Below are 16,985 nucleotides of genomic sequence, written 5' to 3'. Positions count from 1 at the left end.
GCTGCTGCTGCCCCCTCCCACGTGCCCCTCCCGCCCCCTCCTCCCGCCTGGTGAGCCCGGCCGCCCCCCCCCCCGACCAGAGGGGCTGCTGCTGCTGCCCCCTCCCACGTGCCCCTCCCGCCCCTCCTCCCGCCTGATGAGCCCGGCCGCCCCCCCCCCCGACCAGAGGGGCGGCTGCTGCCCCCTCCCACGTGCCCCTCCCGCCCCTCCTCCCGCCTGATGAGCCCGGCCGCCCCCCCCCGACCAGAGGGGCGGCTGCTGCCCCCTCCCACGTGCCCCCCTCTCCCCCCTGCCCTCCCTCCAGAGGGGCTGCCCCCCTTGCAGCCAGTCCCGCCCCCCCAGGTGGCCAGGAGCGGAGCTGGAGGGGGGGCGCCTGACCCTCTCTCCTGGCCTGGCCTGACCGCTTCTTCTCCGGTGCTGCTGTGCAGGTGGGATTGCTTCTTCCTGTACGATGGCTCCAAGGTGAGGGAAGAAGGGGACCCCACACAAGCCGGCATCTGCTACTTCAGCCCTCGCCAGGTAAGCCCTTGGACAAGACTTCGGCCGGGGAGCAGAGGGACTAAGTCGGGAGAAAGACCGCTGGGAAGGCCAGGGCTTCAGCCTCTCTGCTGCTTCGGATGGGGGCTCCAGAACAAGGTTTCTGGGCGGTGGCTCAAGGCGTGTAGTGCCCTGTCTGGCTGTCCTGGTGCCCCAAGCTATGGATGCCGTCTTGCCATTCTTATTCTGGTGCCTTCAGCAAGCTGGGCGGGGGGAGTTGCCACATGCACTTCTTCTGTAATGGGGGGGGGGGGTTGAGGGACAGGCCTCTCTGGCTGCCGGCTCCTCACACTTGAGTTCTGGCCTCTGCGCCTGCAGTCCCAGTAAGCAGCCTGTGCAACATCGTTTCCCTCCTTCCCTGGCAGACGCCTCTGGATCAGCAGGAGCTGCTTTGCAGCCAGGTGGCCGGCGTGGTCCGCTGGATGGCAGAGATCCTTGGCTCTCCGCCGCAGCTCATTCGGCTGAGGAAGCTCAAGTTTGCCGTTCGAGTGGACGGCAGCTACCTTTGGGTGAGCCTCGGGGGGGGGGTGGCTTGTGAAAGCGGCAGGAGCTGGGGAGGGGCGCCATGCCCGAATGGAGTGCTGGTCTCACGCACTGACATGCTGCAGGTGCTGGGCTGTGCTGCCGACCTGCCTGATACCAGCTGCCAGCACTTCCTGGATCACTTGATGGGACTCTTCTGCTTTTACAACGGACCCCTTGGTCAAGCCTATGAGGTGAGTGGGGGGCCTTGACTGCTCCACTCTCTTCTGGGAGCTCCTTTCCTTCCCCTCCTGCTGTGCCTCTTCCTGACCCCCACTTGCCCTGCTGAGTTGGGCCTGGTTCCCTGGGGGAGCTGGCAGCCTGGGCCTGGGAACAGCATGCCTCCCAGGTCACTCTGGGCATTGCTGTGGGCTTTCTGGACCATGCTGTTTGTTGGATTGCCACTTCCCCCTTTTCCTTTTGTCTGAACAGTCAGTTCTTCTTAGCTCCAGTGAGGTTCTCTGGAGGAGTTGAGGTGGCTGCTTACATACATTCAAGAATGTGACCCCAAAGCTCTCTGGGCACCCTGTGGTGACAGCGGGTGGGTCTGTTTGCCCTCTTCCATTGGATCCCAGTTTTGCCTCCTTAATTCCCTAGCAAAGAAGGGCAGGGGTCTGTGAGAGCCTGATGTTCTGCATGTGCTCAGAGGCATTTGCTTCTTTGTGGTGAACTTCTGGAAATCGAGAGCCCAGCTCTTCTGACATGAAGATCAGTTTCCAGGGCTGAACTGGGGTTCCTCTTGAATTACTGCTAAGGGTCCTCTCCTGTTGGACAGCAGCCTGCAGCCATTTCCACAGCCAGGAGAAAGCTCTTGCCCAGAACTCCACCTTTTCTCCACCTGGTTTCTTTTTACAGAAAGGTGGTTCAGGGTGGCAAGTTGGTGCTCTCAGAAATCCAGCATTTTGTATGCAAATGCCCAGTTTGTAGGAAGAGCAGTTTTCTGAGGGAGCAGATAAGCAGCTCTCCTTCCCCGGTGGTCTTTCTCCTTGGGACTCTTTGAGAGGCTGATGGGGCCTCCTCCGTGTTCTTCTCAGGAGCGGCTGGGAGAAGAACTGGACCAGGCATGGGAGAAGTACGTGAGGCATTTGCAGCACAACACCAGCGACCTGCACCGGATCTTCAGCTCCCTTTGGGCCATGGACAAAACCAAAGTAATGCCTGGCGGGACTGACTCACCTCCCCTGGCTCTTCTCTGCCATGGCACTGCCCAAGTCCTAAGTCTCCTTGTCTTCTTGTCCAGGTGGATCCGCTGCTGCTGCTGAAAGCAGCCCTGATCCTCCAGACGTGCCAGCGTGCCCTCCACGTGCTGGCTGGCTGCATTCTTTACAAGGGGCTGTGAGTACTGGGGTTGAAGGGCCTAGAAACCGGGACTGTGCTGCTGTGGGGTGACCTGCCTCTCACTGAGGCTTGAGACGCTGCTTTCTTCTGGGGCCAGGCTCTGGCCCCTGCTGTTGAGTGTTGTGCTGGCTGCCTGAGACCAATTTGGGAGATGGAGAGGCCAGGGCCTACATGTGGTCCCTTCTCTCTGCCACCTCTGGCCTCTCCACAAGCAAGAAGCCCCTGGAGGAAGGTGATATGTTACGAATCCAGTTGTGGTAAGTTATGAATCCCCGTTCCTCAGTGGAACAGGCTTCCTCCTCGGGAGGTGGTGGGCTCTCCTTCCTTGGAGGTTTTGAAACAGAGGCTAGATGGCCATCTGACAGCAACGAGGATCCTGTGAATTTAGGGGGAGGTGTTTGTGAGTTTCCTGCATTGTGCAGGGGGTTGGACTAGATGACCCAGGAGATCCCTTCCAACTCTATGATTCTAGGATTCCTGATCATTAGAGCGGTTCCTCAGTGGAACAGGCTTCCTCAGGAGGTGGTGGGCTCTCCTTCCTTGGAGGTTTTAACAGAGACTAGATGGCCATCTGACAGCAATGAAGATCTTGTGAATTTAGGGGGAGGTATTTGTGAGTTTCCTGCATTGTGCAGGGGGTTGGACTAGATGACCCAGGAGATCCCTTCCAACTCTATGAGTCTACGTACAGTCTTGGATCCACATAACTACCTTTGCTTCCTTCCCTCCTCTGTGCCTGGCTTTGGATTGCTGGCCAGATTGCAGGGGAGTTGGAAGAGGGAATCTGAATGACTGGCAATCCTCCCTCTACGCTGTGCTTGCACTTCAAAAGAGGGAGGGAGGGAGGGGCTGAGGCTCGGGAGGGGGGGAGCATCTGCTTGGCCTGCAGAAAAGCCTCAGGTTCAGTGAAAGGACTCGGTGGTAGGTGATGCAAAAGTCCTCCACCTGAGGCCCCAGAGAGTCGCTGCTCATCTGAGTAGACATTGCTTACCTGATGGTCACTGGTGTGGCTCAGTGGAAGGCAACTCCATGGGTGTTCATGTTCTGACCAGAGCCATGTCTATTCATCTCTATGGCCTGCAAGAGGACTTGGGGAGGGAGTGCTCTTCATTCAGCATATGGTCTTGTGGTTATGGACCAATACTCCCTCCAAGCTGCGGAGTCTTGGGAGCAAAAATTCTACTTTATGAGCTACTGGCATTAAACTTGTGAGCTACTGCATCAATTAGTTTGCTTTGGGGGCATTTTTCCTGGGCGAAGACACAAATGTGTGAGCTGGAGGCTTAAAATCTGTGAGCTAGCTCACACTAACTCAGCTTAGAGGGAACACTGGTGTGGACCGCTCCCCGTGTGATGTAAGCCATCTCTGAAGTGCATTGCCTGGGCTTTGAGCTCTCTTGCTCGCAAGAAATGCCCCCTCCCGCTGGAGGAAGCGTGTCCATCCAACCATCCTCTCTCCGCAGGGTTGTCAGCACGCAGCTGCCACCCAGCCTCACTGCCAAGGTTCTGCTGCAAGAGGCAGACCCCAAGGTAGGTGCCAGCTCAGCAGAGGGGCGTGCAGGGAAGCTGGAAGGCAGCCAGTGCAGAACCTGGCCATGCCCCCGCTGGGTCCCCTGGTCTGGTGACTGGCTTCAAAGCAAGAGGGCATCCACAGCCATCGCCTTGCCTCTCTCTCTTTCTAATGCAGGAATGTGTGATTAGCACGATGTTGGTTGCTTCATTTCTCTGGGAAATTCCCAGTTGTTCTTCCTCCTTCCTCCCAGTCCAGGGCTTTTGGGGCATCAGTTGGAAGAAATTAGGAAACTGTAACCCCAGACTTTAAAGGAACAGAAGCCAGAAGATAGTCATGCAGTCATCTTTGGACGGGTGCACCTGTGGCTGTCGTTTTTAAGCCCGGGGTGGGAGGAGTTGAAGGTTTAGAGGCCAAGTGCCAGTGGCCGAGGAGAGGCCAGCCAGTTATGAAGGAGGCCTGGCTTGGGCAGGGGAGCACCAGAGAGGCCAGGCTTGGGGGGGCGGGGGGGGACCCTGCGGGCAGCTCAGCCGATCCAGGTGACTCTGGGGGCTCCTTTCTCTTTCAGGGCCCGCCAGCAAATGGAGTCCAGCCACAGGAGCAGGGTAAGCGGGGGGAGGGCAGCGGGGGCATCACCTCCTGGGAAGGCAGACTCCTCCCCCACTGGAGGTTGGTTGTGCCTGCAGCCGTCTCCACTGCCCATGGCTGCTGCCTGCACCTTTCTTGTGTGTTGAGAATGTGGGCGGGGCCAGTTGGGTTTTGTCCCCAGCAGGGCTTCTGATTGGTCATTGGAGATCTGGCTGCCTGAATGAATGTTTTAGAAGTTGTTTTGGCAGCTGCTGCCTCCACAGCACAAGGATCTACAGGGAGCCGCATGCATGCAAGGGATCTTCATTTCAAAAGACGTCCTGTTAGGCAGAGCTTGTGCCTAAAACGTGCTGGCTGTGTCTTGCCCGCCACTCTTTCATCAGATTCCAAAGACTCCTGTAGGCTCAAAAGGCTCTACATCCTTCCCTCACTTCCAGGGACGGAGAGCAGTTTGCCCTTGTGCCCGCTCCGAGGTGAGGGCGGGATGGGCAGGCTTTGTGGGGTTAGCTACCATGGGTGCAGGAGGGAGATGGGCTGCATTTCCAGAGAGACTGATTGCTGGGTGCATTCTGGCCACGCGGAAGGTCACAGTCTCCCCTCCCCCCAGAGAGATTCAAGTGCCCGAAGGAGGGTTGGGCAGGGCTCCTGCGGTCTTTCTGACTCCTCCCTGGGCTCTGTGCTTTGCAGCCGGCTGCACAGGGACTGGAGGCCTTCCTCATGGGTTTTGCGGCCTCTGCTGTGCCCTCAGTAGCTCTGCTCTCAGCGCAGGCCACACTCAGAGGCGTTCCATGCAGAGAAGTGGTGCTCATGCCAGGAATGCGTTCCAGCGGGGATGTTTTGCTGCAGAAACCCCACTCCCACCCCGCAACGAGGAAGCTCTGTCGTTCTGCACAGACCAGTACGAGAGGAATGGGGAGCCTGGGGTGGGGGGCATGCTTCCCCCCTCACTCCAGTGCATGAAGAAGCAAATGCCTGCAAGGGTAAAGGGAAGCTGCAGAAATGTTATGTCTGGCTACTTTATGCTACTGTTTTCTGGCCCTTTGTTCTTCCTTTCCCCAGAAAGCATCCAGCTGCCCCCTGAAGCTTCCTGTTTGCCGCAGGGGGTCCAGATCACCCCAGTTTACCTCTTAGAAAAAGAAGCAGCTGCCTTGCGGGACTTCCCCCTGGAGTGGATGGCCAGGTAAGGGGGGGACGACTAATGCCCTGCGGAGATTCCCTGCTCTTGGCTTCTGTTGCTCCCTTCAGGCCCACCCCCGGTCGTACCCAGGATTCAGCTCAGAGGTTATGAACTGGGGAGGGGGAGTGTGCTGTCATGGCACAGTAAGAGAGTTTCTGGCTAGGATCCTGGGAGACCCAGGTTCAAATCCCCCCTTGCCAGAGTAAAGTTGGAGGAAAGGAGAATGATAGAATCATACAGTTTGAAGGGATCCTCAGAGTCATCTAGTCTGACCCTCTGCACAATGCAGGAAATTCACAAACACCTCCCGCACACACATACATCCCCAGCGACCCCTGCTGCATTCCCAGAAGATGGCAAAAGAAAACAAACCCTCCAGGATCCCTTGCCAAACTGGCCTGGAGAAAAATAGTTGCCTGGGCGTGTAGGAAAAGGGCCATGAGAACTAAGCACTGACGCAGCCCTTCTGCCCTCCTTCTCATGACCTGCCTCATTCACAGAATCAGCAGTGCTGCCAGGTGGCCATCGAGCCTCCATTGAAAACCTCCAAGGAAGGAGAGCCCACCACCTCCCAAGGAGGAAGCCTGTTCCACTGAGGAACTGCTCTTAACTGTCAGGAAGCTCTTCCTGATGCTTATCTGAAAACTCTTTTGATTTAGTTTCAACCTGTTGGTTCTGGTCCCATCTTCTGAGACAACAGAAAACAATTCTGCACCATCCTCTATGTGACAGCCTTTCAAGTACTTCTAAGTGCTCAGTTTCTGAGCTGTTTTGTCTCCATTTGGGGAGAAAAGCAGGGCATGACTGAACGCGTTGGCCTCAGGCAGTGATCTGGTCCCCTAAATCCAGCCACTTAAGTCAAGGGCTGGATCTGAACACCCCCTGGCCTCCAGGCTGCAGAAGGTTTTCCCCTGGATGTTCTGACTGGCAGCCCTCAGCTCCAGTGGTCTTGCCAAGGATGCTGGGAAGTGAGGTGGGACCTCAGCCCTGGCTCCGCCCCCCCCCCCAGCAGCAGCTGTCTTTCCTGGGCCTCAGCGGCAAAGGAAGGCCTTTCCCAGCCCAGGGCTCCTGTGCTCCTTCCCCTGGAGGGGCTGGAGCAGGGTTGGTGGCACTCTGCACTCTCTGCCCACAAGGGAAAGCCAGAGGAGGGGGTTTCTTTGCCCCATTCTGCAGACCATTCTTGCCACAGGAGTCCGGGGGGAGCGGCTGCAGCGTCGGCAGCCATCGCCCACAGGCCTGGCAGAATGCCCTTGGTGAGGATGGTCTTGTACGTCCACCGCGTCCGAGGCCTGGTGCTGGCCCTCCTGGCTGAAGAGTGCTTTGCGGAGAGCGAGGGCTCCATCCAGGACGTGGTGAGAGATGCCTTTGTTTGTGCTTAGCACTCCCCCCCCCGTCATGCTGTCAGAGCAGAGGCCAAGTTAGCCAAGATTCTTTGCCTTCCGCCCCCAGGAACCCCCCTGCCTTTGCGAAGGGCCCCCTGCAGCCGTCCTGCAGGTTCCCAGGCTGGGTCTGCACAATGAATCTGGAGGTCACCATTGGTGGATGCTGCCCTCCCTTTGCCCCGCCTTCCCAGCAGCAGGAGACCTGCCAGGCCTCAGACTTGCCCCTCCGCCTTCTCATGCCTTCTGCTTCTCCCTGCTGCCTGAGCAGGCCGCTTCATTGCCCTGGCCTCCCCTCCCCTCCGCCCTTTGCTGAGCCGAAGGTGCCCTAAAGGCCCGGCTGCATTGCAGCTGCCCCCCTCCCTCCCTCCCTCCCTGGCTCCCCCTGGTGGCCCAGGCCTGCCACTGAGCCGGGAGTGGCCTGCCTTGCCTGGCTGCAGCAGCTGCCAGTTGTGCTGGGCTTGTCTTTCTTTTACGTTCTTGGGTTGCATTTATCTACCCTGCTCTTCCCGCAAAGCAGGCACAGAGTGTGCTCCGTTAGAAATTCAACATTAAAACAAAATTAAAATTTGCAGTATAAAAAGAGATTGAAAATGCACAGCTTGCAGTACAGTGCCTGAAAAGTCGTGATTAAATCAGGCCCAGTTGCCCCAGCCAGGCAGAGGTTGTGGAGGGGGGGCGCTGCACTTGGTCCTGGGAGTGCCTTCTCAAGAGCTGGTCCCTGCTGCTGGTGGGTGGGAGAGGCATCCCAAGCTGCATCCAGAACCCCCAAGTTTTTCCTGCACTGCCACCCCCCCCCCCCTCTCTCTCTCTCAGCATCACAGCAGCCTGGCCTCGCTGAACGGCTTGGAGGTGCATCTCAAGGAGACCCTTCCGAGAGATGGCCCCGCCTCTGCCAAGAGCTCCTACGGCTTTGCACACTACGACTCAATCCAGAATGTCCTCACCAGTGAGTGCTGGTCCTGCAGGCGGGGAGGGCGTTGCAGGCCCAGCCAGGCTAGAACTGGGCTCGGGGCGCGGCAGGGTGGTTCATGGAGCAGCCAGGCCAGGAGAGCCTGCAGCTTTCATTTCTTTGGGGCAGGTCTGGAGCCAGAGAGGGGCCTCCTGTCTTTTTGGGTGTAGAGGAGAGTCAAGCTGGTTGGGGCCATACAGCCCTGGGTTCGAATGCTGACTCTACTACTTTGGCCAGCCTCTTTCAGCCCCAGTAGGGTGAAACTACTGGCCTACCTTAAAGGGATAGCATAAGGATTTCAACTAGAGAGCCAGTTTGGTGTAGTGGTTAAGAATGTGAACTCTAATCGGGGAGAACCAGGTTGGAATTCCCCACTCCTCCTTCTCCACATGAAGCCAGCTGGGTGACCTTGTGTTGGTCCCAGTTCTCTCGAGCTCTCTCAGCCCCACCTACCTCACAGGGGAGGGGAAAGGAAGGAGATTATAAACTGCTCTGAGACTCCCAAGTGAAGAGCGGGGTAAAAACCAATCTCCTCTTTTTCTTCTTCATAAAAACCTACAGAAAATGCAGTGCAGCACTATTTCAGGCCCTGTGAAAACCACCTGCATTGAGCAGCAGGTGCACTTTCTGGCTTCGTCTCTTGGCATCATGCATATCTTTGTTAAAATCCAAGTGAACCACATTGACAGCTGCTTAAATTTGCTCTGAAGTCCTTGTAGGGGTGGTGAGGAACGAATTGGGGAAATGAATGAATCCACATGAATGGCAAACTGTCCCAGGAAATGAGGCGGCTGCTGACTTGCCTGTCCATGTGAACATAGCTTTGGCAGTACCCCTAAGCCACCCCATGGCCTCCCTCCACCTTGGCCCCTGGCACTGCTCACTGACCCCCACCCTCTCCCTCCGCAGCTAACTTCCTGCCAGCCGCCAGCCCCCAGGACCAGCACTTCCTGAGAGCTGTGAGCTTGATCCACACGGACTTTGACCAGCTGCCACTGGCATCAGAAATAACTGTCCGGTAAGAGAGTCAGATGGGAGTGCCTCAGAGGTACTGGTGTGGCTGGGCTGTGTGCAGATCCTTGTGGCTCACAAGCGCTTGCCAGCTCAGGCCCCGTGGGGACAGCTTGGTTTTGAGCAAAAGCGAGGCAGGCATAGCAAGGCTTCCTTTGTCTTCCTTTCTTTAGCTTGCTAATTCCCCCTCACCCACATCAAGTCAGCCCCTCTGTTTTCCCGAAAGAAAATGTCCCACACCAGTAAAGCATCAGGCTTCAGTCCCCACAGCTGGCCCATCAGGTGGCTAAATGAATGGCTCATGGGCGTCTCTCTCAGTTCCTGGGTCACAGGTCCTTTCATGCTCGAGCAAGCAGCATGCTGTGGAAGCCCCGGTTGGGGTCTCCTGGCCGCATTGGACAGGAATGGGCGCTTCCACACAGCTCTTGCCCTGACTAGGTTGTGTTAGCTGCATCCAGTTCCAGCAAACATCTGTGCTTCCAGTTGTTGTGGCAGAAAACCCCAGCTGATTGGCTTACCCAGAAGTCAGACATAATGCTTGTGATTCTGAGGGTGGCTGGGGTGTGTCGTGGGGGGGCAGCAGCGTTCGTTTCTGCTCACGCGGTGTGAAAAGGGTACTCGGCCCCGCCCCTTCCCGGTTTCTCTTCCTCAGCTGCAAGCATCAAGCCAGTGACAGAGGCTTGTGTTCCACCTGAGCCCACCCCCCCCCCGCCACCCCACACACACCATGTGCTGCTTTGCTGTGTGGAGATCCCATGCTGCAGCCACATCTTCCTCGCTTCTCTGGTTGCCAAGGGAACTGACCCACCTGCTTGGACTCTGGGGGGAACTGCTGTCCTCTTGCACAGGAACTGGCAGGTGGGTCACAGAGGCAGGATGAAAGGAAGCCTGTTAAGCATCTAAAAATCACACAGGTCCTGTGCAAATCCATGGACTGAGCAGGGATCAAAGTGGAAGTGCTAAAAACGCAGGTTTTGCTGCTGAATTACATGTTACTAATGATGAAAACTAAACACATAGGCTGCTTGAGTCCTGAAAATGCAAACGCTTAGGAATCCTCCATTGCCTTAATCGGCATTTGGTTTCCCCCTTCTGGTTTGAGCACATGGCCATGGCTGCCACAGTAGAGTCCAGCTTGCAGTAAACGGGAGACAGTCATCCTTTGTCGTGTCCAGGGGTTTTATAAGCTCTTTGCAGAGCCTCTTGTCTTTCCTGGTTCCCAAAGTAGAGCTGCTCTGGCCTTCCCCTCCTGCCTAGGTGAACATATGAAGCTGCCTTATACTGAATCTCCTCCCGCTAGGATCATCTGTGCTTCTCTGGCGCCGACTCTGGTTCAAATACTCTTTCTCTTCCCCTCTGGCAGCCAGCAAAAGCACTTTGTAAAGTGTGAGCATGTGCAGATTGCAACTCAGTTATGGGTTGTGAACTCTGGAATAACTCTCAAGGTGGAAGCCAGTTCACCAGGCATCGCGTCTTGCCTCCTTCACAAATGCAGCAGAAATAACACAGGGCATTTTCCCTGCCTTTAGTAGAGGGTAGAATGAAATGAAACGCCTGCAATAGCTGCCTTGTTAGCATACAGCATTTAGCAATCAAGTGGCTGGTCATCCAAGGCTGGGAGAACTTCCAGTTCAGGACAGGCATTGCTCTCCTGGGAGCCCCCCTGCAAGCATCTCCCCTTCCTCAAGCCTGTCTGGGCCTGTAAAGGTGACCTTAGGAGGGCCAAGGAGGGAGGGGGGGCTGTCTTGCTTGTTGGCTGTGATACCTTTATTCAGGACACAAATGGGAGTTCCCTAATGCTGCAGGTCCTGTGTGCCTGCAGACACCAAGTGTGGTAACATGGGATGGAATGATTCTTCCTCCCCCAGCCTAGCCAGAGAGCTCGGAGATGGCAGGATAGCTTGGGGTGGGGGGGAAGGCAGGGCATCCCTGTAGATCTGACCTCTACGCTGGCCAAGAAGAGAGAGCTTGCTGGCACAGGCTGCTCTGCATATTGGGGGGCTGAGGGAACAGCAGTGGCTGGGGCAACAGCTGGGCCTTTCCTGTCTCCTGGCCAAGCTCTTCAATGGTGCCTCTCTTTCTCCCCCGCCTGTTGCCGTGCTGGTCCCTCAGGAACGCCTCCACCGCCGTGTACGCCTGCCGCAACGCTGTCCATGAGACCTACTTCCAGCAGCTGGGCTCCCCTCTCCGCAATTCAGGGGCCCCCAATCCCCGTGACAACGCCTTCACCCTCCCCACCAAGGCCAAGCAGAAGCTGCTGAAGCACGGTGTGAACCTGCTGCTGTGAGCCAGCCAGCCAGCCGGTGGCCCTTCGGTACTTTTAGCACTGCGGCAGATGCCTTGGGGGGGGGGCAGCAGCCCTGTTGGTGCCTTTGTCCAAGAAACCGCAGCCGCCTCCTCCCCCCAGCCACAGGCCAGAAGGGCAAAGGGTGCTAGCCTTCCCTGCTGAGGGGAGGCGGGGCTGCTGCTTCCTGCCTTCAGGAGAGAGGGAGAGTCCAGACCCACCAGAGAAAACTCTTGGAGTCTGTGGACTGGCAGACAGTACAGCTCCTGGAGGTGGGACGCTTTCCAGCGCGCACTCACAAAGCCCCCTGCACAGTGCTGCAGTTCTGGGTTGTACCTCACTAGCCTCCTCTCTGAGTGGAGGGGGGGGGGTTGTCCCTAACCTAGGAGAGGCTGCATTCCTCGCTCTCCAAAGGTTTAACCGCTGGACACCTCTGCCACTGTTGGGCACCAGATGACTTCTATGTCCCGACTGCTGATACCAAACGTTTGACACAGAACATGCTCACGCACACACGCCCTTTCCCTGGGGGGAGGGAATTGCAAATGGGAGGGGAAAGGAAATGTTTTGTAGGGGGCAGACTTTTTGTACCTGTGCAGGGAGGAGCACTAATGTAATAAAAGTTTCCAGTTCCAGCTGTGAGGTCTGTCTTGAGGTTCTCCAAGTGCCCCATCCATTGCCCAGATCCCTGGGTGGGAGGCTGCCTTCTGGTCCCACCCCCCACCCCCACCATCCTCTCTCTTGCTCTCTGATGAGCAGGCCTAGCTCCCTCTGAATTGGAGCTGGGAAGGGGGGGAGGCAGGGTGGAGCTTAGCCATGGGGCCTCCCCCCCCCCGCCACACACAGAAGGACCCAGAGGGTGGCGGCAGCTGGGCGTAGGCGGCTCAGTTTCCAACCATGCAGGGCTGTTTGCATAGCAACAAAAGCAGAGAGCTCAAACACCTGCTGTGCCTTCAGCTGCCTCCCAAAAAACAAGGCCTGCAGCCAGCCCTCCATCTGCCCCCCCACACAAGATTCCAGCTCCAGCACCCAGGCTGTCCATTTGCATGTGGGCAGCAAAAGCAGGCTCCTGCTGCCTTGTGACAGAATGACAAACCAGAGAGAGAACCGGTCCCTGCTGGGCTCTGGGGTGCCGAGGCTGTCACCCACCAGAGCTCCGCCGCATTCTTGACCCTTAACTGCCAAAGCATTTTCCACGTGGCATCCTGGAATCCTTCCAAGAGCTCTCTGAGCCAGGCTGCCGCTGCCACCCAATCCTCCCTCTCCTAGTTGCCTGAGGGGGAGGAAGGAGGGAGGGAGCAGCCCCGCTGGGGTAAGGCTGCCAAGTGCGTTGGAGGCACAGCTGGACGGGCTGGGGAGTTCCTGGCACTCTGCTCAACTTGGGCCAGGCCCTTCTCAGGGGAGTCCTCTGCACGTCTCGCTTCTGGGACAAGCTTCTGCCACACCTGTGGGAAGAGCTCATTCAAGCCTGATGCCTTGTCTGGCACAAAAGATGGCGCTCCCACCCCCACATCCCTCCCTTGTGTGAATGCAGCTTGCAGCTCTGCCCTCCCCTTCCCAGCAGAGTCACAGAAAGCTGCATCTTTCGGCACAAGAGTTTTATTTGCTTGCCTTGGTTGTCACTGGCACAAAATGATTCCCAAGCCATAACACGCTTGACTGGGTCACGCAGCCTGCCCCAAAAGACCCTCCCCAGCTGCTTGGTCAGCCGGAGCAGGCGTAACAAATCATGCATGGCTGGGGGGGGGGGGGCTGCTTTTCCACAACAAGATCAAGGTGTGGGGAAAACAAGGTCTGGCAATGGTGCTTGAACTGGCTGCCATCCTGGCCCTGAACGCTCCTCCGGTGGCTTCCCAGAGCCCTGCCTGCCTGCTGTTCTCCTTCTCCTCCCCCCAGCCAAGCAGAAGATGCTTGCCCCCTCCAGGGGCAGGAAATGGGGCAAACAAGGGGGGAGCAGCTGAGGCAAAGCTGGACAGCAAAATGGAGCAGCAAGAGCCCCCCTCCTCGCCCTGCAGCCCCCTCTTCCCCATGGGGAAAGGGGCCAACAAGCTCTTTGAGCAGGCCAGGGCGTTGCTTTGCCTAGAAAGACGACCACAAAAGGAAGTTCACACAGCAACATTCAGTGGGGGGTGGCTAAGTTCTGGACACGGCAAAACACAACTAGCAACATAACACCCACGACAGCAGCACTGTGTCTGACCCCAGAGCAAGGGTGGGGCAGAAGGAGGCGGGGGGACCAACGCTGGGAAGGCCCATGTACAAAAACAGGTGCAAGGAGCAAGCCCCGCCCCTGGGTGCGTGTGTGTGTGTGTGCGCGCCAGGATAGACAAGCTCTGTGAAGAGGCCTGGCAGCCCCCCTCTGGGCTCCTGGGCCCGCTCTCCCCTCGCTCTGCCAGGGCAGCTGGATCATCGTCCTGGAGCAAAAATGAAATCGAGGGCCTGGCGCTCTGCTGCTGCGACGTTGGGATGCCAGAGGTCCACCATGAACACCACGCGGGGGCCTTCTTCTGGGGAACCTGTGGGCCGGAGCAGCAACAAGGGGGTGATGAGTCTCCTTCTGCCCCCAACCCCACTCTTGTGTCTTGCAGCAGCCTCCAGAAAAAGGGCCCAGCTGGAAAAGGCAGAACTCCCCACCCACCCCACAGCCAGGGGCAGCGGGAAAGACCAGCCCTCAGCACCAGCCAGCCAGTGTGCTGGGGCCCCTCAGCTCCCCAGCCAGAGTCCCAGAAGCCAGTCCAATCCCCTGAGTGCAGGAATGCCAGCCCATGGAAGTTCAGCCCCTGGCAACAGCTCCCTTTGGAAGGTGGGTGATGGGAAAGGCTTCTGTCTGTCTGCCTGAGAGCCCTGGCTGCCTTGAGGAGCCAGCACGGATGCTGATGTGCCAAATGTCTGAAGGTCCCAGGCTCAGTCCTTGGCAACGGAACATCCCCAGTCAGGAAGGACCAGGCAGTAGGTGGAGAGAGACCTTCCTCTGCCTGAGACCCTGGAGAGAGAGCCCCTGCCAGCCTGAGCAGGCAATGCTGGCTCTGACTTTGCAGCTTCGTGTCCAGAGCTCCAGCTGCCCCTCTCCCCAAGGTGGTTCCCTGTGGGCTCTGCAAAGGGCAGCCCTCCGCACAAAGAGCCCACCAGCTGCTGCCTGTCCAGGTTCTGGCTTCCCGGGGGGGGGGGGAGGGGACTTGCCTCCGTGGAAGGCCGTGTGCAGGAAGGAGTCATCGAAGAGCAGGCAGCGCCCTTCAGCCCAGCACTGGGGCTCCCCTCCCACCACCAGTTCGCAGTTGCTGGGGGTCTTCAGACCTGCAGGGAAAAAGAAGAGAGGCAGAACGAGCTGAATGGGCCTCCCCGCTCCTGTCCTGCCCCCCACAGGATCCAAGCGGCTGCGGGTGCCCAAGGACCCCCCAGGGCAGCTCTCCCGGGGGTGGGGGAGGCGGAGAGAAGCAGGCTCCTCCTGGAACCCGCCTGCCCCTGCCTTCCTTGCCCGCGGCCTGAAGAAGGAGATCCTCCCTGACAGGCAGACGCCCGCCCAGCCCTCCTCCCCCCTCCCTCCCTGGTTGCCATGGCAGCAGCCCAGGACAGACCTGCCAAGGCATTTAGCAGGCAAGGCAGGCAGCAGCGCGGCTCGGGCACAGCCTTGTGCTATGCTGGACATGTGCAGCAGCCTTCCCGGCCAGACCAGAGGACATTGGAAGCGGAGGACAGGCACGATGCGCTCAGATGTGCCTCCACTGCCTCTGGGGAGGCTCTGCAGGGGCAGGATTCACGGCCCCAGAGGCTGCACCCAAGGGGGTGGGAAGCAAAGCCGGCAGGCCAAGAGGCTGGCAGGGAGGCCCCTGCTCTCATCTACTGGTTTGGGTAGTTGGAGGGGCTTCCTCCTGCCTGCTCCCCCTTCTTTGCCTTTTGCCTCCCTTGGGTGCCTGATCTCGGGCACAACCGCCAGGGCAGGGGCCAAAGGCAGCAGTTGGATTTGGGGGGGGGGGGGCAGCCCAGCACACATACCCAAGTGGCAGCGGATTCGGATGTTGGTGGGGCCGTAGTGTTCTGCGATGACTGTGCCGGGGGTCAGCACCGAGATGCAGGCATTCCCAAAGACGTTGTTGCCCACGCAGGTGCGGAGGCTGCCCAGCAAGCGGTACGTCCGGGGGCACTTACGACAGTTCCGGGGCACGCAGGTGCCCTGGTTGACCAGGAAGAAGGTCAGCCACTCCCCGCTGGGCGTGCTGTTGACCTTCCAGCCCTGGGGCAGGCTGCAGTTGGAGAAGGCCTTGTAGAGCGCCTCGAACTCACACAGGATGGTGGGGAAGCTCCTCTCCAGCAGCTCCACGTCGTGCTTCTGCGCCTCCCGCGAGAAGTAGGGGGAGCTGGGCAGGTCCGGCAGGAAGAAGACCTCCGGCTTCTGGATGGAGGGGCGGCTGGCCAGGTAGCGGCCTTGCTCCCGGATGCCCTTGTGGATCCGGCCCATCCCTGACCAGGAGTAACGCTTGGCATACTCCTGCAGATTGTGGTACAGTTTCTGGTTCAGGCCGTCGCTGTGGGCGCAGCGCACACACTCTGGTGAGTGGCAGTGAGCGTAGCCGTTCTGAAGGCTGCTGGCGTCGACACCCTGCATGAGAGAGTTCACTGTGACGTATGCCCGAGGTTGCTCTCGCCCAATGTGGTAGCAATACCACACGAACATGGCCAGGAGGAAGGCCACAGTGCCAAGCGCCGTGGTGTTGCAGTCCCGGACACACTGGATCCCCGTGCCAATGAAGTCCCTCAGCCTGTCGAGTGACCCGCCCCATCCCATCAACCAGTCGAGAGACATGTTTGTTGGGGGGAAGGAAGCTGCTCTTAGATGGGCGGGAGAAGAGTCAAGCGAGTCCCCCAGGGGCCTTCATGCCACACAAGTCAGCACAAGTGGAAAAGGAAGCACAGGCCATGGGTGGGCATTTGCAGCAGGCCCTCCGAGCGAGTCAGTGCACATCTGCTTCAGCCAGCCTTGGGCATTCTGGCAGAGGTTTCAGAGGGATTCACTCTGGAGGGGCAAACCATGCACTGATGAGGCACTCAGCCCCAGTTCTAGGCCATCCACGGCAGCTTCACTTTTGTAGCATGGCGGGAACTTCTTGCCCACAGTCTGTTTTTCACCCCCAGAACTGCATCTTTCTCCTGCGCTGGGTCCTCAGAGAGAATCCGGGAGCAGCACGTGTCAGCGAACCAAGCACAAGATGCTGGCTCTGAAATGAAAACAAGGAGAAATGGAACTCTCCCCCTGCCCAAAATGCCCCTAAGCTCTGTGCTCAGAGACTCCCTGGCAGACTGTGCCCCCCAACCCCACCCTCCGCCTAGCTGAGCTTTGGTGTCTTTGATGGTGGAGGAAGAGCTTCCCAGAGAGTTGAGGTACGCTCCACACCCCTGCCTCTCATTCTGCGCATGGACCCGTGCAAGCACTGTCTCCTTCTGGGCAAGCAGGATTTTAGATGGGGCAAAGCCCTTAAGTGGGGCAGCCCCAACCACCAGGGCCTCTGCCAAAGCCCCCTTCAGCTCTCTGCCCCCCTCCAGAAGTGTGCCTTTAACAGCTCCCCAAACGGCCCTCCGGGTGCCTCTGCAGGGCCTCTGGATGAGCCTCCCAGCCGGGCAGAGGCACTTCCCAGAGATGCCCCCCTCCCCCCCCCCAGCCTCACATCGCCAGTCTCTGGAGAGAAGAAGCA

At 58.4% G+C, this 16,985-nt stretch overlaps 2 protein-coding genes across 2 annotated transcripts; one reads left to right on the top strand and one right to left on the bottom strand.

Moving 5' to 3' along the window:
* The first annotated feature begins 414 nt into the window (after positions 1 to 414).
* LOC132580160 (BLOC-3 complex member HPS4-like) lies at positions 415 to 11,930 on the top strand. The gene is made up of 12 exons (XM_060250844.1): positions 415 to 519; positions 903 to 1,046; positions 1,146 to 1,253; positions 2,094 to 2,210; positions 2,300 to 2,394; positions 3,861 to 3,927; positions 4,476 to 4,512; positions 5,555 to 5,675; positions 6,862 to 7,024; positions 7,868 to 8,000; positions 8,913 to 9,021; positions 11,127 to 11,930. Exons 2-12 carry the CDS (start codon positions 960 to 962, stop codon positions 11,299 to 11,301), a joined length of 1,212 nt encoding a protein of 403 aa, XP_060106827.1. The 5' UTR covers positions 415 to 519; positions 903 to 959; the 3' UTR covers positions 11,302 to 11,930.
* Positions 11,931 to 13,643: 1,713 nt separating this feature from the next.
* LOC132580572 (aspartate beta-hydroxylase domain-containing protein 2) lies at positions 13,644 to 16,107 on the bottom strand. Its single transcript, XM_060251464.1, has 3 exons — positions 15,292 to 16,107; positions 14,479 to 14,592; positions 13,644 to 13,814 (listed from the first exon to the last, which is right to left on the bottom strand). The coding sequence occupies exons 1-3, from the start codon at positions 16,097 to 16,099 to the stop codon at positions 13,705 to 13,707; spliced, it is 1,032 nt and encodes a 343-aa protein (XP_060107447.1). The 5' UTR covers positions 16,100 to 16,107; the 3' UTR covers positions 13,644 to 13,704.
* Positions 16,108 to 16,985: the final 878 nt, after the last annotated feature.

The sequence above is a fragment of the Heteronotia binoei genome, chromosome 12 (genome assembly GCF_032191835.1).
Source record: "Heteronotia binoei isolate CCM8104 ecotype False Entrance Well chromosome 12, APGP_CSIRO_Hbin_v1, whole genome shotgun sequence".
Taxonomy (NCBI): Eukaryota; Metazoa; Chordata; class Lepidosauria; order Squamata; family Gekkonidae; genus Heteronotia; species Heteronotia binoei.
This window is presented reverse-complemented; position numbering and strand designations above follow the sequence as displayed.